Source organism: Cynoglossus semilaevis, chromosome 20 (assembly GCF_000523025.1).
Source record: "Cynoglossus semilaevis isolate Cse_v1.0 chromosome 20, Cse_v1.0, whole genome shotgun sequence".
In the NCBI taxonomy this organism is placed as follows: Eukaryota; Metazoa; Chordata; class Actinopteri; order Pleuronectiformes; family Cynoglossidae; genus Cynoglossus; species Cynoglossus semilaevis.
The window spans coordinates 3,096,362-3,119,375 of NC_024326.1; the positions used below are offsets into that span (position 1 = coordinate 3,096,362).

At 41.3% G+C, this 23,014-nt stretch overlaps 1 protein-coding gene across 2 annotated transcripts in view; it reads right to left on the bottom strand.

Annotated features, from left to right (window-relative positions):
- Window positions 1–23,014, bottom strand: part of LOC103396026 (ephrin type-B receptor 1-B) — a 146,761-nt gene that overhangs the window by 39,102 nt on the left and 84,645 nt on the right. For both annotated transcript variants that reach the window (XM_008333949.3, XM_008333948.3), the window contains exons 4-5: window positions 11,187–11,342; window positions 5,532–5,867 (exon numbers count right to left, since the gene is read on the bottom strand). In XM_008333949.3, coding sequence (XP_008332171.1) covers window positions 5,532–5,867; window positions 11,187–11,342 — 492 coding nt within the window. The remainder of the gene's footprint in view (window positions 1–5,531; window positions 5,868–11,186; window positions 11,343–23,014) is intronic.

Here is a 23,014-nt window from a genome sequence, read left to right on the forward strand (position 1 = left end):
CTTATATTGTCTCTACATGTCTAGTCTGTGCACACGATGTGCAACAGTGAATCTTTGTAGAACAGTGGAATTTATAACAAGGAATTTGAACCCCCCAAGAGCAACATCTAGAGACTCTTCAACGTCGGCCACACTAATAAGGCTTTTAGGTGTCACTCATGAACTGGTGTGTTGAAGTGTAATAGCCCAGCCACGTCATTATGTGGTGCTACATGTGGAAAACAGCTTTGTTTACAGTTGCACATCATACATTGTGCTACTTTTACTGTCTTTGTTTGGTTTGTCTTTTAGGGGGATTTTATTCCCTTCATTATGACTCCCAGGTGTAAGTCAGACTTCTCTGTTGTTTTTATGTCCTGGATTATGATGTCACCACTGTGTCAGCGTGGGTGAGAAATAGGTATTTATGTACAGTATGTGTGTTCAGACCTATGGTAAAAATGAAGTTATGTGTCTACAGCACATACAGAAAAATTGTGAGTCTCCAGAAAATGAAAAAAAAAATGGACAAGGGGAAAAAAAAGCACAGACTCCATGCATGTCTTATAGGTAAGAACCCTAACAGTACAGTACAGCACTGCTACTCCTGCTGTCATTTATGAAGACATCATAAAAAGTGATGAGAGGGCTCTGGAGCCATCAAACTATCACACTTGTGTTTTTTCGCCTGCAGCTAACACTTCACATTTTGAGCTCAGGAAAGAGATCCAACATTTATGAGAACAGGCATCACATTAAATAGGAATAGCGCTCAGAGACAGAAGATGATGAAATTCATGGACACCCCTATTCTGATATCAGCAGAAAGGCATGAAACGCTCAGAGAAAAGAAGAAAAAAAAACAATTGAGAGATTCTTTCTTTTCAAGCTCTGAACTACACTCACCTAGTAAGTCGCGTCCTGCACGACCGTCACAGCCACGTTTGCCTTATACTCATCTTGTTTAAGAACCCTGCAGAGAACAGACCTGTGTACTTCATCTCCTTCTGTCTGTAGTCTGTAGCAGCACACACACGGTACTTTGAATGCAAGATCACTTGCCCGTAGAAGGCCGGGGATAATGATGTTTGCATTTCTGTGGAAATGCTGCTGCAAACAGAACATCAAAGCCGTTGCGTGTTGTTAGTAGATAATCTCAGGCATTCTGCGGTCTGAGGTATTGTTGGTACATTATCTGGGTCAAGACGGCTGTGCCAGTAAGATCGCGGCACTGTGGAGCGTCGAGCGTCAGTCGGAAAGAATGGCACCATTTTTATGATTTGTGTTCTTTTTTTGTTCCTCATTGTTCAAGAAGCCACCGCCGCATAAACACTCAGTGTGGAAATGGAGTCGTAAATATACGAAGGATTAACAAGTGGAGGTAAGTGTTTAGATGGATCGGTAAGTAATCAGAATGACATCAGAAATCATCCAGTTGTCCCATGATTTCCACACAATTCGCATAAACAGCATTTATGCCCGTCACAACCTGCCTCTCTGTGGTTGGACAGCGTGTTAATAAATTATACAGAGGGAGAAAATGTCCCGTACCCTGCTAAATAAACCACGGCGTGTCATAACGAGACATAAATTGGTTCTCTCGCAGCAGCTAACGTTGATAAATATGAGCAAACACGGCCCAGACATGAGTGATAGTCTTTGAGGTAGCAGTATACTACATCCTTTACGTGTCTATATCCCTGTGTGTGTGTCCGTGTGTGGGTGTATCTTCTGGAGAGCGTAGACATCATGAATGAACTCCTAAATCACACTATTGATCAGGGCTTCCTCACAGACACATGGCAGAATAGAGGGCAGTTAAATGGCCCCTGTGGTGATTCACAATAAATATCCTCACCTTTTTTCTTTTTTTTTTCTCCCTTCATGCACACTTTTACTCCTCTCATTGTAGCCTGCTTGTGGTTAAATTCCATTATAAACTGTCACAGCTTCTGCAGACACATAGGCAGAAATGTGATTGATCCTGGCAGTCCATACAAGGATCCAATAACTTCAAAAAGTCCACATTGAGACAATAATCTCACTCGAAGTACTTGAAGTACTTCTCTGGCCTGAAATGACCTCAGCATGAAACGTTTCATGTTTACATGCAATGTGCTTTACTCTGCCTTGTTTTTTTTACAATCCTCCAATCCATAATCATTTATTTACAGTTTTTTTTTATAGCTGCACACAACATGGAAGTTCAATTGTGATTTATATTGAGACTGAGGTTTGGAGGAGAATTAAGCAAATAAAAACCGTTACACAACTCATTATTCATCTGCGGCCTGTTTTAACAGCTGCGCTGAGCACAACAGTGCGTGCTCGACTGTGCCACATTAAAATGACTTTACCTCTCGTTCGGATTATGAAAAATAAATATACTGTAGGACGAAAATATTCGGAGATGACGCATATCTGAGTACGTGTGCTCTCCTTAATCACGGCCATGTGACACAAACAAAGAAATCTGTCTAATGTACTAGCAGTCTTGGCCGAGGGACAGACGAAGCATTATGTGAAATTGGGGTTGTGTATTGTTCATCTGTTAGGTTCCAACAGTGCCAGCCTGTTCTTTTGTCTCCTCGCTAAGACCTTAAGTCAACTGTGAAGTCTGCTCTATGAATATGACTTTAGCTTGATTAAAAACACCGGCGGTTTATCTGCACCGTAGGTCAAGGGGGGTCATCTACAGACAGCAAGATTAGTTGAAGAAAAAGTTCCTGCAAAAATCCCAGTAATGTGCTGAAAGGATTCAGACTGCTTTAGAACAGCACTGAGGAACAGCAGCTCTGTTTGTCCACGTGCAGGTGTATTTGTCTGCAGGATTTTAAATCCCCGGGTTCAGTCTGAAGGCCAGGCCACCGGTATGTAAGAGAAGTGCATGCCGTGGATGATGCACTGCTCACTGTATGAAGGGATGAGAATGGGTAAAGGGCAACCCTGTCATGAAAGACACCTAGAATGGCCATAAAACCTGAATAAAAAGTCAGTGTTTTATCGCTGACTTTATTGAATAGTCACAATCCAGAAGTTCAAACCTCGCAAAGTTTAAACCATTTTTTCCCCCTCTTTTCACTTGATTCAAATGTCAGTTAACCTGCAGGTGAATAGTTTGGACCACTTTGTGGGTTTAACTCCACAATTAATAAAACATAATGGCAGGAATATCGGATAATTTTCATCCTTAAAGAAAGGAGCTAAAGGAACATACGTCAAAACAATACAATCAATAGATTCTAACCCGGAGCCTATTCATTGACACCGGGCTTTTTAAGCATCAATTACAACATTTATCTTCTTTTCTGTGACCCCTGAATGAAGCCCCCCAGTGGAAACTAAGAACACCACAATTATCTGGTAATAAAAAGTGCCACAAAGGGCTGGACCCAGGCCTGGTACATTACTGGTAGACACCTCAATACTGCAGCAGAATTCAACAATAGGTCGGAGTTGCTCCTTCTACATCTCTCTGTCAAGCACGCTATTAGTCTGTCAATCCCAGACAGTCAGTGCTATTAGGGCACGGTAATGATTATATATATATAGACCTATTTACCTGCTCATTTTCCTCTTCTTCTCCACAGACACTCTAGTGTGCTCTAGTCAAATATACACCTGCCTTTTTTAAATGTAATAAATACATTGTATTTCCCACATGAGAACTTCACCCCAGCATCGTGTTTCTCTACCAACAGGATGGAACTAACTTAAAAAAATAAATGGCATTTATCCAAAATAAATTAGGTTGGTCCTGATTCAGGTTGGAGGTTATTTAAGCCAAAAACTCAGCAGTTACACTTGAATCATCCACAGAATATAAAAAAAAGACTAGACTAAAATGTTGACTTTGTCAATACTCGACCCCCGATGGCTGCGGCTGAGAAACAGTCTGAGATCCACGGAGCATGAAAGAGACTGTGGACGAAAAAGATTTCCTTTTGGCTGCGCTCATATCCTATCACAGACTCTGGCTATTTTTTTTCCGTATCTCTTTCTCTTTCACAGAGACAGATGGACGCAGGGAAGTAGAGAGACAGATAGAGAGACAGACACAGAGGGAGAGAGAGAGAGAGAAGGGAGGATCGAGAAAAATAACAGGATGAAGGTCAGTTCCATTGACTGGGCTAATATCCATCACCAGCTCCACACACACACACAAGGATGAAAAACACAGACAGACAGACAAGGAGACGGAGGACGGAGAAGGAGAGAGAAGCCAGGAAGAATATTTGACTTGTCCTTAAGACAGCAGCTGTTCATCCGTCTTGGTTTTGTTCTCAACTAGATGGATGTTAAATTAATGATCAGTGAACACTGCTGTTGAATTGGGATTTTACAACCTATGTCAGCACTGACAGTGTTCTTCTCATACATGCCAGAACCAATGTTTACCTACAGCCCAGAAAGTTCTGCAGCTGCTGAGCTCAATCAATAAAAACAAAAACCCAAAAGAAATGAAGTCTTTTAATCTTTATTCTTTTTATTGGTTTTAATTTTTACTTTACTTTTTACTCCTAATTGCTCGACACTCTGCAGCAGCTACTATCTGCTGAAGGTGCAGCACAAATAAATCTTACTTACTGGCTATTAATTTGAAACATTTAAAGGCTAACTTTAATTGGGATTTGGCCTTGACGGAGAAGGCAACAGCTTGCCATGAAGCGCGGCTCTTAAACAGTCCAATTAAACAGAGTCGGTGTAAAACAAATCTCACCAGGACATGCACATAAAAGGCTTATTTCTCACTAATAGGGTTGTTTTGGAGATTGTTTTTAGGATGGTACTGCTGGAACTCATACCGTGTTCTTTCGTCTTTAGTTTCTCTCCGTCCCGCTTGCTGTGGACTGGTGAACTGCGCCATAGTAAAATCAATAACTTGACCGTTGTACAGTTCGTAATAAACTTTATGATATGATTATGCTGTTTCACCATTTATATTTTAGATGCTATTTCTACTAGAAAATTCTATTTTCAGATGAGTGACATCTGCACGGTTATTTTCAACCACTGTGCAACCCACGCTCTGTAGTCATTATTCATGGTTAAACTTTTTGAATGGGCAGGATCTATGCTGTGGAGTGAAACACTTAAATGACATAAAGAAGCCGGCACCAGGAGTTTAACTCCAGTCCAAAACTTTTGCTTCCGCTGTTCTAATGTATTTTAGCTTTCCACCTCCATATCCCAAAGTGCATAATACGTCCTTAACGAGACTTAAGGAGTGTGAGCGAGATCACCCCGATCTGACGCCCGATCATTGTAGCCAAATTTTAATAAAAGGAAACATTGTGTTTAAAACCACACTGACCTTGAGTATAATATTTTCAAAATGAAAACCAACCTAAAATTGTTTTAAAAACAGGCAGAAATATAAAGGAAGAAAAGATCAGATGGCACAAACACGCAACAGCCGCACTGAGGCCGTTTAATCACGGCAATTATTATCATTATGTGCCATTATATCAAATGGGTCAGTGAAGATGTCACGATCACTGCAGTGTCCCACACAACGTCATTACGGTTGTCACATTGACGCAGCCACTTACCAGCCTGATTGGTGGTGATGTCGATGGAGACATGCTGTGCAGGATAAGGGCTCTTATTGCTGACTGCATTGACAGCCTGTATCTCAAAGCTGTACAGAGTGTGAGCCAACAGGTTGCTGATGAACACCCTGGTCTCAGTCAGACCCAGCTGTTTCGGAACGAAGTCCACGTTGTCGTCACAATGCGAGCAGGAGCGTCGGTCAGCTCGGCACTTCTTGCAGACGATGTTGTAGCTGATGTCGTCACGGCCGCCCGTTTCTCTCGGAGCGTGCCACTCCAGGATCACAGAGGTTTCGTTCACGATAGAAATCACATTTCTGGGGCTGGATGGCACGCCTGGAAATGAGACAGAGGAAAAGTTGGATGTCAAGAACAATTTATTTTTTTCTCTAGTGCCAAATTTGACATCTGCTTTATATTCAAGATCGCTGTTCATCCAAAGTCAGTTCAGGCTGAATGCTTTACTAAACAAAAAAAATAAAATAAAAATTAAACCGGGAAATGTTTTTGTCAATCCATCATTGACTGTTTCTCTAAGTGCACATCTGCTTTGACTCTTTCCTAAAAAATGGCCATGCAGAATCACACTCCCATTTAGTCACTCATACGCTCCAAATAAACACAGAAAATAAATTTCATTTTGCTCAACTACTGCCTAAATATCAGAGAGCAGATGTGATTGTTCCAACCTTCTGCAACTAAAGCACAATTGCACAATCCTCAAACAGTCCAACTGTGCTCAGATGGCATGGTAGAAAATTGCCTGTCCCTCCAGACCTTATTCTTTCTCCAGACACTGCAGTTGAAGTAGAATCAACTTAAGTTGAGTGAGACGGCCCATGCACAGCTGAGCTGCCAGCAGCCTACGCTCAATGAAGCTCATTTAAAAAAAAAAAAAAAACGAACTCTGAAGAATTACTCAGGTCTGTAAGATGGTGTTCATTTCATCTTCAACACTTTTCATCTTTATCCGTTAGAGAAATGTGACAAGAGGATTACATTTACATTTGCAAGCACGTTTTGATGGAGTGCTTGGATTTCCTTTTTCTATTAGACTTCCATTATGCTTTGCTCAGCTGCAAAACTGTCAGCGACGGGCATGGGCTGGTGAAGTTGTGGTCGAGAGAACGACAGTACTGGTGTAAATGTACTGTATGGTCAAACGGTGTATTACTGTGTAACCTGAATTTACCTTGATGCCTTTACAACAAAAACAAACTACAGGTCATGTGACACACCTAACACCCCCCCCCCCCCCCCCCCCAACAGGTACTGAAATCAACATGTCTCCTGTATCATTAACCACATGTATGCACTTTTGCCTGACCCAGAAGTGAGAAGCATTATCACACCTGCCCATGTGGGAAATGAATGGAACCCAGGCACTATTTACACAGTGTACAGGATTCGTGGAGGTGTGAAGCCCACTTCACGTTTCCATCCCCATTACACACATCTGCAGACGGCATAAGAAATCGAATGTGACTGCCACGTTATTCAGTCATTTGTGAACCAGTGCTGTTGCCTTGGGCTGTTATAATTGCCGTAGAATTTAATTTGTTTAGTTACAGGCTCTCAGCCTGACTTAATCTGGTTCCAATAAATACAGTCTGTATTCTCTGCCACCACTTTAAAAAAGGGCGAGATGTCATTTCCAAGCGGACTCTTAAACATCACTGATGTTAGTGTAAGGGCTTAATAGCAGAAGACATTGTTTGAATAATAGATAAAAAAGTTCTCCTTGGAATCCAGGTTATTTTCTTAACCCTTGAGGTAGCCATTCATGGTCAAACCTCAGAAAAGTGTGAATAAATATTTTTTCCAAAGATCGCACCAAGTCATAGATAATACTTATAGCCATATGAGGAGTCTTTGTCAGCTGAACATGCAGAAACAGCTGCGTTTCTGTGTTACAGTAACAGTCACGTAGGAGACTTTAGTAAAAGGATGCAGCAATCACACATTTGACTACACAGAACCAGACAGAAACATTTCTATGGAAACATTTTCTCCCATTACCTGTTAAACAATTCAACGTGAACACAACAGTAGAACGTCAATTTTTTTCAAATGTGATACCATACTAAAGTGTGTTATTTTCTGTTTTGTTTGTGAATGTCAAGGGGTCTAAAGCATTTTAACCCACTCTATGAGTATATAAAAATAAAGTCTTTCCCTGCTGCCCTGCTGGTGCCTGCAGACTGCTGCAGGTGATGTTATGCTATAGTGCATAACTGCCCTGCTACACAGAGGCTTTTTTAAGGTTCCTCACTGGGCTGCTAATATAAAGAGCACCCCAGTGCCCAAAATAAATGTGCGCACTGTTTACTCACCCACACTTTAAAATGTCTCCGACCGACACTTCACTTCTCTTAAAATGTTTGTTTTTATGATGTGAAACAGGCCTTGAGGGACCAGCAGAAGGTCCCCGAGTGAAGATACTGATCACAGCCAGAGGAGCTGGTATAAAGATGGAAGGCTTGTGTGGGTTGGTGAGACATGAAATAAAACTGGCTTGAAGGTCCTACGCTAGCTGGCCGGGAAAATGACGGAGTCAAAGATGGCTGTTTGACTGCCGTGCAGCTAAGGAGATATAGATGATTCCAGAGTGGGAAGGTTGTTGGTTGATACGACCGCAAGCTAATGGATTTTATCTTATGCTGCAAAATGAAATTTAAACCCATTATTCTGTAATATAAATAAAACAGCTGCCAGTAAAATGATAAAGTATAATGATAACATTTTTATATTAATGTATACATAGAGCCAACCATATATATATATATATATGCATACATACATACATACATACACAGATATACATTTATGAATATACTGTATGTTTATATATGAGTAGTGGCAACATATATATATATATATATATATATAGTAGGGTGTGTGCACATAGAGAGAGAGAGAACTATGCAATATCTCAGTGCCGTGGTAACAGTAACCATCCGACTGTTGAAACTCTGTCCAGTCACATGTCTCTCTGTCCAGCTGGTGAACACCATCGAAAACCTGTGTCCAGTCACGGCTCCTGATGTGAAGAGAAACGTCCGACTGTCTGTTCCACAGGAAGGTCTGCCTCCAGAAAGGGTAAACAACAAAGTGGTAGAGAGTGCTAGGCCGAGTAACTCATTTTTAAAAAACTAGTGCACCTTTTAAGAAAATATATGGTTTTACTTTTCAAATGGTATCTCGCAGAATACAAGGGAATACAGCTAGTCTGTTATTATAAGCAGCATTTTTGCCCTCATGGTTTGTAAAACAAGTAGAATCTGTGTCTTTATTTGTCTTGGAAATCCAGGAGTCCTTCTGTTGAATCAATAAAATCTCTTACTTTCACTGTGTATCACAGCAGCAGCCTCATCCTGCTACAGCCTCCTCTCCCCTATGGAGTAATCAGTGCTGGTTTCACTGCCCAAAACTAGCACATATACATTCACATTCATTATTTTTCCACATATGTGCACCCCTGGGGTTTCTCAGGTCCCTAACACTGTGGTATGAGGCCCAGGAAAGGGACCAAGAGGGATTGCGGTGCAAACCATTGTCCCAAAGCTCACAGTGACGAGTAGCCAAGCTGAGAGAAGTGCACTTCACACTGTGAGACAGAACACTTTGTGCTCCTCCCTTCAGGCGCTAGCTGTAATCAGTACAAGACAGAGAACTGGGATAGAAAAAAAACAATGAGGGTGAAGGTAGAGGGCTGGTTTTGGAGTGTATTTTACTGCATAATATGTGTTATTGGAGGTGGCGTAGCATATAGCACCCCCCTCTGCTCTTCCTTTGACACAACCAGCTGTTGGCCAATCCATCTGCAGGCTGATCAGACTGATCTGCAGCACAAAGAAGCGCATGCCTTTTACGCCGCTGGAGAGAGTTAAAGCTCCAGCTTCTGCTGCTGCAGGTTAGCCTGATTTAAGCCACTCAAGCAGTGCACTTATCAGGACCTGCAGCATTAAAGTGATTCTCACCAAGATAATCTTACTTCCACCCCGCTGAGATCTGGGCCAGCCTTTTATAGTAATTGCAACTGCACGGTACCTTTGTAGAATGCTTTTAATGCATTGCTATACATTAATTGCACGCTCAAATTGATAGTTGGAGACTTGTGCATCAAGCAGTTTGTGGATGCGGGAAACATGTAATGAATAATTTACATTGATACAGCTGTTATAGTTTTCCACGTTTTAACTACTCTGGTGAAGACTCTACAGTATGTACTACATAGAAATACACTACAGATCAGATCAGAGAAGATATGACTCCAGTAGACACAGTGCAACTAAACTAAACGCAACACAGGCAACATTTAACAACTGAGCACAGACCAGAGGGACCACTTCTGGTAGCACCACCATGAAAGCTATTCTGGAAATTGCTTGGGGAACATTTCAGGCCTGATGTTAAAGGCAGAGACTGCACTCAATGAAGCATTTACAGTTGTCCCCCTGAGAACTGTGGAGTATTCCACGAGAGCCTGGGAAAAAAACCTGGAGGGGAAAGAAAGGTGCCATCCTCAGAGAACATCCAAAGACTCCAGGTTTGCATGGTTGCTCCTAGTTAGTGTTCAGAACAGAACACTAACAGTGATGTGCTGCCATGAAACATGGGGTGAGAATTAACAACTCTAATGTCCATGAACCACAAAATTCCTGCCTTGTAGTGGAATGTAGTAAATAAGTTACGTAATGTTTACGAAATGTCATGTGCGAAGTCAAAGACGGGATTGTTTTCAGGTAAACAACTGACGGTAACACTGGCCTATGCCACTGCATCAGGCCTTATTGGATCTCCAGTGGATAACGGCGGGACAGCGCCAGAGCTTTTGCAACATCTGCCTAAGTAATTAGATCTTCAGGGGATGATAGCGAGCAAAAAGAGAGAACAACACCAAGAAGAAGAGACAGTCGGAAAGAGAAGAGTGATAACTGAGGGGAATCAGCAGATTGGCTCGGGCGTGCAGATGTCTAAAACTGAAACCATGCACTGAAACATTCATAATTAAAGCTGGTAAAAAAAATAAAAATGTTAAATAAACAGTACATTAGAGTGAAATATTTTTTACATAACAAAAATGTCTTAAAATGTATCTTTCTTTTACTGCTCAACCAAATTTATTGATAATATTTATAAATACTGACCGTCCTGTCTGAGCCTGGGATGAGATAATCTGTAATTACCTTCACCAATAGACCTATTTAAAAAAAAAAAAAGAAAAAAGAGGGCCCAGTTCTAAGCCCCCCTGTCTGTCCCCTATTGGTGGATGTGGGTGACATACAGTACCAAGCTCTTCTTTGTTAACCTTTTACCTCAAACCCTGTGCAGGTTGACCTTTTAATAAAACAAATCCTCCTGATATGTTTTTGAATAATTAAAAAAAATAAACTTTACTTGTTTTTGTTGATGGCATTAATCCCCTACTGTTGTTTTATGTTTAACAGTGGTCAGCAGAAACACTGCAAATCAATACTCTGTCCTTGGCTTGTTAAAATAGAGGGTTTTAATTAATTAGACAACAGCAGGTCTAAGTTTTGTTTATATAGGTGCTGTACAAACTTTCCTGCACGTGGATTTGGTGCAAAGGCACGAGTGTAATTAACACCGTAAAAAGTCTGGAAGTGAATATGTTGAGTACAGTCTACTCACTGGTGCAGGGTTCATCCGGCTGATCTCCGTCCCCACGGTAGTAGCCATTACGGCACACGCAGATGGTGGCGGCCTCAGCTGTGGAGCGGCTGTTAGGAGGACACTGCAGGCACAGACCAGGGCCCTGAGCAGACTTGAAGGTCCCTGGTGGACATGCTGTGAGAGAAGAAACACAGTACGTTTAAAAACGAATCACAAAAAGAAAGGTCACGAGCGAAACATTTCACGTACACTCAGAGATAATGAGTAGTGTGCAGGATTTTTACAGCCAGAGGCAATATTTTAATTAGACAATTAACATACAGTATATACATAGTAATTATACCAAAATGCATAGGACCAGAACATACAAATAACAAAAAAATAAAAGTGATCTTTTCCTACATACTAATCGCCATCTTTGCTTTGTTCAATCCCCATGTCTTTGTTTGTCCTGACAGTCATATCACCTTTTACTCTCACATCCCAAAAGATGACAAAGTGGAGGGCGTTTTTAATGCGTGAGGATGAATTTACTGACTATAATAACTATGATAAATGCCAGCTAAAATATTTCAGATACACTAAGAAGGAAAACCACGGCGCGGCTGCACCGAAGAGCGAAGGGGTTATAAATTTTATGGGACAAGTGTTTTTTTTCTCCAGCTGTGCTCGAGTACGGAGTGTAAAGGGACATTTGGGTCGAATATAAAACGAGTAGTTTCTGTAAGAAAACAGTTTATGCGCCCAAAGGTTTGACTTATCTGGCTACAAAATGGTTTTATTGGCTCCGACTTTACTGGAGCAATTAGGCCGTGCTTGGTAAACAGTAAGTTCATTAAAGCAAGCAGTAATCTCACCGCTACATTGGACACTGCAAGGAAAAAAAAAGGTAGGACACACACACACACACACACACACAGACAGACACACACATTCTGTGGCTGACCTCCCGTTGCGTTGCAGTGCGACGCTAACTGCATGACCTCATGTCCAGTCACAATGCTGTGGTTACTCCTGGCTGGATCATCACATACAAACACACATGTCCAGAGGACAACAACCAGAAAGCGGATAATGGAAGAAGCCGAGAGGAAGATCACAGGTGTGGTGGAGAAAGATATACCTCTGAGCAAATCAAATTGCTTTTGCTGCAAAGCTCCGGAGAGGCAGCATGGAAGACTTTACGGAAATTTGTCACAGAGGACAATAAAACCAATACTTTTTTTTCACACAGGGACTGGAACAGGCTTTTTAGTACGTGATGGAATAAAAGTCTGTGATAAAAGTCTGTGACCTGACCAAACATTTTATATGCAGACTTCACGCAGATTAAACTCCCTCCCCAAAACTAGAACAGTGAGACTTTTAAATCACATCCCTGTCTATGAAGTGGAAGTTGGAAAAGGTTTTTTGGATGCTTTATGGAGCAATAATCTCCAAAGATGCCAAAAAATACAAGATGTTCCCGGATCAAGGCTAGTGGTCTTACATGTTATCATCTTTGTTATTAATATTTCAACAGGAACTATATTTGTCCATTCAATTCACTCTCAAGCATCAGGTGCCCTGGAAAAAAATCTAAACAATTTGTTGAATGTGTTTAATGGGCCGTGAGCAGTGTGTGTGTGCGCTGGGTTCTGCCTTCAGGCTGTGTGTTTACGGACACACAGTAGCTAAAGTGGACAATCATAGATGGACACAGAAGGAAGAAGAGGAAGAAGAAGACGAAGAAGAGCGTGTGCTGAGTCAGACGACTGAACGAGCATCGCTGCAGAAAACCGCCGGAGGCGAGGTAATGCATATGCACACATCTGTACGCTCAAATAAACACCAACCCTGAGGAAAAGTAAAACTCTCCTTTCAGCTTTGAAGCCATTCCTCTCACCCAGAATACATTAACCAACCTGATTTACAAAGAGTCACATGTAACCACTCCTGACCCCATTAAATGTGACGGCACGCCGCTATTTTCTGGCACTTGACTGCTGCACGTTGAACAGAACCTCGTGATGATTTGCTGCCTCCCCTTGGACAACTGAAGACGCCGTAATCAGCATTATTAGGCAGGAGCGAGAGAGGCCAAAAACAAACAGGCAGTCAATCACACGCACATAAATACTTCAAACGCAGATCATTATTCCTCCTCCAATCGTGCTGGGCTCCGTCTAATGGACACATTACATGTGCTTGAATTCTTGCATTAAACTTGTTAATTAGCGTCATGCTGATCCGCCTCGCGCAGCTGAGAGGTGTTTGAAGAAGAAAAACAACAGAACAGATATGGAAAAGTGAGTTTGGGAGAACAGGGAGGTGTTCTGAACAATGTTTTCCGATCCTCAGTGGTCTTGTTCCAAGGCTAGGCAACAGTGGCTGAGCGTTGTTGGGCCTCATCAAATTTGGATCTCAGCCCAAAGTCTTTCCTCCTGATTTGTGAATATTTAGATTGGAGGAGGCCAGGAGTTCCTGTCCCAGAGAAAATGAAGCAATGTTGAGCCATCACTCAGCAAATGTGTTAGTTTTCAGGGACAGGAGGGGATAGAACACTAGATCAACAAGCAATTAGTCTCCCCCAGTGGGAGAGTAGCCCATAAATGAACTGGCTGCACGCAGAAACAAAACATTCCACCTTTTCAACTGGTCCCTGTAGAGTTGGCTCTGCACTTTCTCACTTTCCCCCGTTCATATCCTCTCGCTGCCTCACTGGTAGTGAGTCGGACTTCCCCCCGTTTCCCCTCTCACCTCCCCTCGTTGCCTCCTGTCTGTGACTGACAGGTTTGAGTCTTTTCTGCTCCGTGTCTGTCTCACTGCAGCTCATTCTGCAGTGAGCTGACAGAGGAATGTCAGCTGTGGATCATTGCTCACTGCTCATGACAATCGAACGGCGATGACATCACTGTCACAACAAGCTCCATCCACCAGGACCACCATCGCCACTCCTCCTACAGTAGGTGCCGTTGAGGTTGATTTAGATACAGAAACCATCTCCATCAGGGTGAAGCTAAAGAACAAGAGCAAAAAACAAAAACAAAAACAACAACAAAACAAGAACAGTGATGGAGTCTGCTACATCATCCACATAATTAAATGGAAAATTATCTTCACAGGATTTTTCAAATTGGGGTAAATGGCGATGGAGTGATTGGCATGAAACTGTAACTATAATGAATTATAATCAAGACTGAGAGTTTCAGGGCAGCAAATAACTATTAAACAAACAGGTAATATTTATCAAAGTAGTTTGGTACACGGTAAATAAACATCAGTCAAAGCCAAAAATACCATCCATAATCAATAGTGTGAATTAACAAAGACTGAGAACAGGTTACCTCACAGTAGGATGCTGTAGTACTGAGATAAAAAGCCTGGAATAATAGAGTTATTTCAAAGAAAATATTAAGTTAATTGTGTCTAGTGATGTTAAATGCAGAACATATTTTTCCTGCTATGCTTGATATGTCCAGATAAATTATAGAATTTTTTTTTACGTTAACATGGCGCCAATCCTATTTTGTGAGTTTTTATTTTCAACAGCTCTGCTAATCATTCCAGACTCAGTGCACAGATATTGCCATAACCTCCTGTACATGCACTGTTAAAAAGTTATCTGTAGCTTTAATTGGGTTGATCCTGTGATTTAAACAGACAAAACCCCACAGCTCCCCGTGGCTCAACTTCTCACCGAACACGATTTAAAAATCCACTCATCGTCTTAAAATATTGAGTATTTCCCTCTGTGGACTCCATCAAGTGTTTGACCTTAGCCTCAGTGGTTGGACATGCCGCAAAAAATCCCCCAGTTGCAGTGAGCAGTGTTACATCACTACCTCAGTCTGCCAGCACCTGTGCTAACGTAACCTGAAAAGACCTGAGTTGCTTTGGTTTGAGAGAGCTGTTAACAAGTTCCTGACCAGGGTCAATATATGTGGAGAGAATATCAGTGTTGTACTGTCCATACTGTGTGCTGGTAAGTGATGCAGAGGTTTCTTCTCAGGGTAACATTGTTGGTATAACTGTAGCTGCATTTACTGTTAGGGAATATGTTGGTTAAAAGCGTGGTTCCAGCCCCGCAGTGTGTCATAGTTCATGATCATCAAACTTCTTTCTGGAATGTCTAACCTTCCTGACTGAACGTCTGGCGTCAGTTCTGACATCACCGACTGCCCTGCATGTGGAGGCAGGAAAACAAAAAACAGAGACAGTATCTGCTGATGAGGACGGACGTAGAATCCCTTTGATGCAGGTGTGGTCTGAACCCGACCCTCGTCCTCCAAACATTAACACTGTGACTCTATTACTGCGTGTACATTCTCTGAGATAAATGTGGACCACCCTTGAAAGTAAGTATGAAGTAAAACCTGCACTTGTATGGATATTTAATCTGTACTGATTCCTCCGTACAACTCTAATGAACTTTTTATTAAAATTTAATTGTAAAAAAAATAAATATATATATAAATCCTATATTAAAGTGACATCTCTCACTTTGTATTCCACTATATATATATATGTATGCTGTTGGTGTATGAAATTTTTTTCAGTTAATTTACATTTTATCGAAAAATCTAATTAGAAGTTACAAGTCAGACCTACATTCTGATTAGTGATTTTTGGATTTTTAAAATAGATTTAAGTCTGTATATATCATTGGATGATTACTTATTTTTAAAACTACTGGCAGTTTTAGTCTCCTAGATATTGATTTGTAATTATTTGTAATTCTCTTCAAGCATATTTGAAATATTCATTTACAGAACGTTCACTTTATAAAGGATATAAAAGTATTAAAAGGCCTATAGAACATTAAAATAACAACACTTCTCTAAATATATTACATGACTAATTAGGTTTGACAAAAATACAAAAACAGTTTTGATTGCTTTTGATATGAAATGTGTAAATATTAGCATATTATGAAGACACTCTGCAGACAGGGTGCGTGACCAGCAGAGGTACACAAGCTTCCTGTTACTGCTTCAGCTGACCCCAAACAGCAACTCTTTGGCCGACAATACACCCTTAACCCTGGCCCTCATCCATCACATGGGATGGATCACAGTCCTTAAAAGCTTTAGAGTCATGCCTTCAACCAATCACTCACAAACACTCATACAGATAGGCTTATGGTTGGGTCAAGACCCCAGTTGACCCCTATTTTTCTGTTTGGTTGCTCAGTCACTCACAAAGACAGCCCCCCCTCCCCTCACTGAAACCACGGGAGACTACACCAACACCAACTGAGCGTCTGTTTGGATTTACCTAGGCGATGCATGTTAAAATATCAATCAGATAAATGAATATGTTGGCGACACAAGACCAGCAGGACAGCCAATCAGTGCCAGGGCCTATTGGTATTCACACTCGCTCTTCTGTCACTGTTCATTTTTTGGCCACGATCCTGACACACAAGAAAATTATTTGTGACAGATCTTAGGCCTGATAACTCTTGTTTGAGTTTAACTGTAGATTTTGGAAACTGTAGCCTGGAGCAGCCACTGTTCCCAGTGTTGACAACACCAGTCCAGTGGGCTCTAAGCCTCTGTTACCCCCTGTCGTCAGCTTCTAATCACACAAAGAAAGAATGTAAGAAGTAATAAAGCCGGGCCACAGAGGTTTTCTCAGGAATAAACGGATGGTGCAAAGTGAACAGTGCTTGAAGCGAACCTCGTCTGCTCCTCCAAGACCTGAGGAGCGCTCCCTCCCCAGAGCACTCCCTCTGATCATTAATCATCTGTCCATCCTGACCCTGTCAGAATCTCCTTTTTTAAGCAACAAAAAGACAACTACACCCACAATCACACCCACACACACCCACACAGACACACACTTGACATAGATTAAGCTTCCTGCCGCCCAGGCAGAAATCCACTCATCCCAATGTGCCCGTCTATCCAATTACCAGGGAAACAGCAACATCTAAGTCTGCAGGAACGTTGGTGGATAAAAGTTTCAGTCGAAGGCCAGATCCGGGTCCGGGACTGGCTTTGATTAAATCTACGCTGTTGTCATGCTAAAGAACAGAGGTGGATTTGTCTGTAAATGACAAGTAGACATCTCTAAAAGCACTGGGACGGAGTGTCACTGGAATTAAATGAAGATCATTACCACCACTGTAGGCTGTGAATGCAGGCTGAGGCTGAGGAAGTGCCTCACTGTCTGCATTAGTGTCACAGCTGCATATAATTAAAATATGTAAATTCATCTTCATTAACAACATGCTAAATCACCACATGATGTCAATTTACTGAATGGTCTTCTACTATAGGAGGTTTATTTTGTAAATGACAGTTGTTTGTGGCAGCGCACCACACTTTGAGAATCCCTGTACTGAACAATATAACAGTGAATCTCTGATCGTTAATCACTGCCGTTACAATTACGAGTAAATTCACAGAGACCTATGTTGATCTGTGTCTTTGGTGACGCAAGTTGACGACTTGAAACAGAGGAAGCGACGGAAGTGTCCATTGTAGCTGGCCATGCTACTTCAGTTCTGTGTCCCTGCATCATGTTTGGTTTGGTGTGGTTACAGGGATATGACAGCACACTGGCAATTTGTATAAAAGGAAAAGCTGAATAAGGTTCACCATAGAGACCTTTACGTGCGCATGTGAACGCTTTCAGCAATCAAATCATATCTGAGTGGATTGAGCCCAGTTACAGCTGAGGTTAATTAACTTAGAGATGAGTGTCCTGTAAACAAAACAAGCCTTTATTATACGATTCCTCACGCCGCGTGCTTCACAAATAGTCATGATATCCAGCAGTGTAACAACAAAGATAATGAACACAAAATGTCACTGATAGATCATGAGTGTAGAGAAATGCATTCTACTGAAATCCATGTGTGTGTGTGTGTGTGTACAAGCAGCAGTAAAAAAAAACCAATGAACAATTTAGCAGACATCACACACCCCTGGGTAGGCTGTTACTATGGCAACCTCCCAGCCAATATTTTTTGGCCTGCAATTTCCCTTTGAACAGTCGGCCAATGACAGGACGGCCGACTGGGAAATCTGGCTTTCAAAGAGCACGTTGACTCACTTCAATGTGTTTGTACATATATAAAACTCAGGAAACTCCATAATTCAGACTGACTCTGAACACCACATCTGAATGTGGCGTTGGCGGTGGACCGGTCTAGGCAGCGCCACCACCCTTGGTTCAGGTCAGTTTTTTATTTCCAGGTATGACGCAGGTATGTGCCAAGGCACTCGGCGCATCTCTCTGATAGAGGAGTCATCAGAGAGAAGCGGGGGCGGGGGCAGGTGGGGAGTATAGCAGGGACCTGGGGTAGTTGGTATTCCAGGATAGTCTGGTGTGCCAATCCATCCTGGCTGCCGAAGGTGGCGGAGAAAACTGCCCCTCGAAACATATCGCAACTCAGCAGGCGTCACATGCGCTTGCACTACAATCTCCACTGTAATCAGAACCTAACAGAGGAGCACCGGGCTGGTTGCCCACCACCGGCTAACGCAGAAAAAAACAGAGCGGGGCATGAAAGACAGAGATGGAGTGTTATTCAATGAGTGGGTGAAATTAGTCAAAGAACGTTAAGTGTCTGTTTGATTGCATAATAATAGCTGCACTGATTTAATCATCTGGCAGAGTGAGGCCACAAACGCATCACACAATACCAATTTTGACACATTGTGGGATATCGTAAGAATACTCACCAACTTTTTTTTTCTAACTGAAATTAAGTCACTTTGATGACATTACAAAAAAAATATTTCTGTAATTTTTTCTTTTTTTACACGACTATTGTAGTTTTGACTGTGACACCTGATGAAATGAGGCAGTAAAAATCAGCAGTTACAGGCCCTGTCAATTACCATGCAGTTTTGTCATACGGTGAATAAAGTATATGTCCCAAGATACATAGCCTTCTCTTTTTTAGAACTCCAGCTTGTGAGAGACCATTAGCTTCCTCCGTCTCAGCACTTGTCTCTTTTAAAAAGGATCTAGCTCATTAACTTCATGGCTAGATCAATTAATCTATAGCAGTTAGCCAAAAGATGCCAACTCTGGTTGTTTTGCTCCTTTCCTGTTGCTCTCCCCGACATCTCTTCATTATTAGCCTTTAAACATTAGGACTGGTGCTGTCCTTCAGAACGACAAAGTGACGACGTGTGCACTGAAGCATAATGAGAGACGATGGCTTCAAAATCAGCAGACAGTTGAGGAAATCATTACCACCAAGGATTACCTGGAGGAAAATTGAACCAAGGACCATCAGCAGATGCTCATCATGAAGCACACGTGCCTGACGTCATCTTGGATAAATTATAAATACTGCTGGTGTTGTGTTCATTTTTTAAATTGATAATTATTCCGTATCCTGATTAAATTACACGGTGTAAAAAAACCACAGGTTGATTCTGATTTCTACCGTTCACAGCTATAATCACAGGCCAGTGTAAATATGGTTTTCAGAGACAGCTGGTGAATTTAAAAAGGTGTGTCATATTGACATTGATAATGGTTCTTAATAATATATTACCATAATTACTGTACTATCGTTGTACAGCATTTAAATGGCACCCACTGTGGAGGATCAACCAAGCTTTTTATTTCTCTTAATGAGTAAAACATCACACCAAATTACCCTGACGAGGTAATTTTGGGGCAATGCTCTAATAACTCGACCAACAGTAAAGAAACGAATAAGAGGATGTCTAAACTATTGGTTGATATTGAAGCCAAATGGCTGGTATTTTATACTGACTGAAAACACAGTGCATTTTCACAAAACAATGTTATTACATTGGCCTGATGTTGTTTCAGGATTTTTGACTGATCCACTCACTGAAGTAGAGCAATATTTCATCTCTGTTGAATTTCATTCCGATATAAAAAAAATAAACACATTTAATATTTCTCTTTTGCTCTTCATTTTCTCTTATTCTGATTTTAGATTAAATCTAACATGCTCTTTTAATTCCACTTTGCCCTGGTTGTCCTATTCTGCAATGCAAAAGCACTGAACTCTGAACAAGCAGGTGGTTGGTGCACTGGGAAACATTACTTCCTGAAGCTACAAATCTGTCGGTACACTTTCATTTTACAGGACGCTACATGTTAGCTTGGTCGTCAAGAACACTGTGAACTATTATTATTATTATTATTACATTATAGACATACATGTATGGGAAATGGGAAATATCTTACATTTATCAGAATTAACTAACGTCTGAGTTAGTTAATTGAGTTAATGTGCAACAAAACGTCTTTTTATTTAATTTTTTTTTTTTTAATTGCTCATAATCTACCAGTATTTCCTTTCTGCAATCTACTGGTAAATTGCAATTGATTTATTGGGTAACCCTGAGGATCGCAATAATTAAATACGATTCTAACAGGAGATGGTATACAGTAGGAGGCACAGTTCCCTGTGTAAAATCCCTCATTTTAAATTCCATACAGTCATCTAAATAACCTTGGAAAATTGTCATCCTAATTTTTTTTTTCAGAGTTAATTTTAGCAGACAATGTTCTGCTCCATCAAACAAGTACATATAAAGGTATTTAGTGTACCAGCAGGCCACAGTATAAAGTACATGCTCATATTGTTATGCCAGTTGAAGTGAAATTTACCAGAAAGGACCTGGGGGTGGATGAAGAGAGAAAGCCGACAACAGTAGGATGGAGGCTGCTCTGCTGTTATAAAAAGCATGACTGAAGATAGAACCGGTTTCTGTGTGGAGATGGACCGGTTGAGGTAAAGGTTACGAGAGCAACACAGTGACGGTAAGATTATCAGGAGGAGCGCTGCACCCTGCGGTGGTGATGGCATTTAATTAAAAAAAAGAAAAAACACACACACAACAGTACAACCATACATTCAGCAGTGTGACGCTGCTCCAGCAGCACTCGCATTTCCGCTGCAATTATGCCTAATGGGAAATAATGATAAAACGCTCTGCATCAAAAGAGACGGCAGTGTGTGCGTGGGGCGGGAGAGGGAAAAGTGGCCGAGAGCAGAGGAAATCGAATGTGAGATAGGTGAGAGACGGCAAAGTGGAAGAGTGGCAGCAAATGAGAAGTGAGAAAGCACTCAGGAGTGTCTGCCTTGTCACTGAAATTGTTGGTAGCAGAGTCCAACAGCATTTGTGTTGTGCAAATAAGTCATTTTTCACATGTTCATGTTCAGAGGAGACCAAGCTATTACTTCTAAGTTTGACAACAGGAAACAAAAATGCTGCACAGACAGAGGAGTTCTCATGAATCAGTCACTCTGTCTGTCTGTCTGAACCATTAAAACACGACCAGTTCTGTTGACATCGAACCTGGAAAAGTCAAAGTCAAAGTTCAAGGTATCGTGGGTCGTGACACAGTCATCCATGCGTTACAGTGGATCACGTATAAATATACGATGACTCATTTCGTCGGATCATGCTGCACCTGGAGCCTTGGAATTCTCCGGAGATAACAAGTCTGACAGCACATCTATATTCATGTCACATTCACATCTGCATAACCTCCACACAACCTTATCAGAAATCTGTATCCTGTTCCAGACAAACAGACACACAGTCATTCTCTCAGCAAAGTCGTGTGTGTGTGACGGTAAACTCCTCAGCTGTCAAAATCTGAACCTCGTTGCCCTTTCAGCCAGGCTTAGTCAATGTGCCCTGAGCTATGAAGCCGGGAAACGTGTGTGTTTATTTTGTGTGGTTGTATGTGTATATATATATGTGTGTGTGCCTGAAGGGGAATGCATCCAAGTGGGACCTTGTGACGCTAACATGAACATGTCCACGCACTGCCAGATTTATGAAGACTAAGGGTCATTCATTCACATGATGGACAGTGATGGACTGGAAATGATGGATCACCAAGATATTGGATTTCACAGAAATAAAAAAAAAAAAGAACCACCAGAGCTGACTGCAAAGGTGAAAACACACCACGGGACACAGCAACAAAACTTACATGAAATAGTGACGTGAGATGATAAAAAAATTATATATATACAGATATATAAATACCATAGAGATGGGCTAACAACCAAAAAGAAATGAAGATAAGATGAGAGGAAATGAGATGAGATATCATATCATATTTGATCTATTAATCCCACACGGGAAATTCTGTGGTTACAGCAGCAGGGTAGACATGTAGTAGAACAGCAAGTTAAAAACATATCTGAAAACTGCAAGATTAAAAACATTTGAGCTGCAGAAATCCAAAATGCATAAATCACTATTTTTACCAAGTTGGAATACCCCCCCCCCCCACACACACACACACACACAAAAAGAAAGCCACTACAGATGTATTATGAGCATAGGGTAATGGATAGTAACCACCCCCCACCCCTCGCCCCCTCTCAGTACTATAGAATATGCTTGACAGGCATAATTTAAATGGATTCCTAGTTTACTTTCTGGTTATACGGCCCATTGAGACCATGCACAAGTGCTACTCGCATCATGAGTTTGAGATATGATATGAGCCCATGGGATTGCAAAATGTGTCATGTGTAGATTCACGACCGCAATGCTGCTGAAACCATAATGGGACTTAGAGACTTGTGCAACACAGACAATATAGAGGGGAAGCTAATGAAAAGAGTATGCATTAACTTCATCAATGAAAATGGCTTTTTGACACACAACACATTTTCTTAAAGATACAGTCTTGGTGTTATAGTGTATAGCCAGCTTCGCTACAGTAAGTGTTATGCTAGTTTGCATAAAACTCCAGTTAGCCATAGCATTACTTACTGTCAGAAAAACCATCAGGTTTATTTGATCTACTGCAGCATTCAAATCTGAAGGTTACATTTGACAAAAGTTTGTTTGTTTTTTAAAAACCAAGGTTGGACCCAAAACTTTAGCACTGAA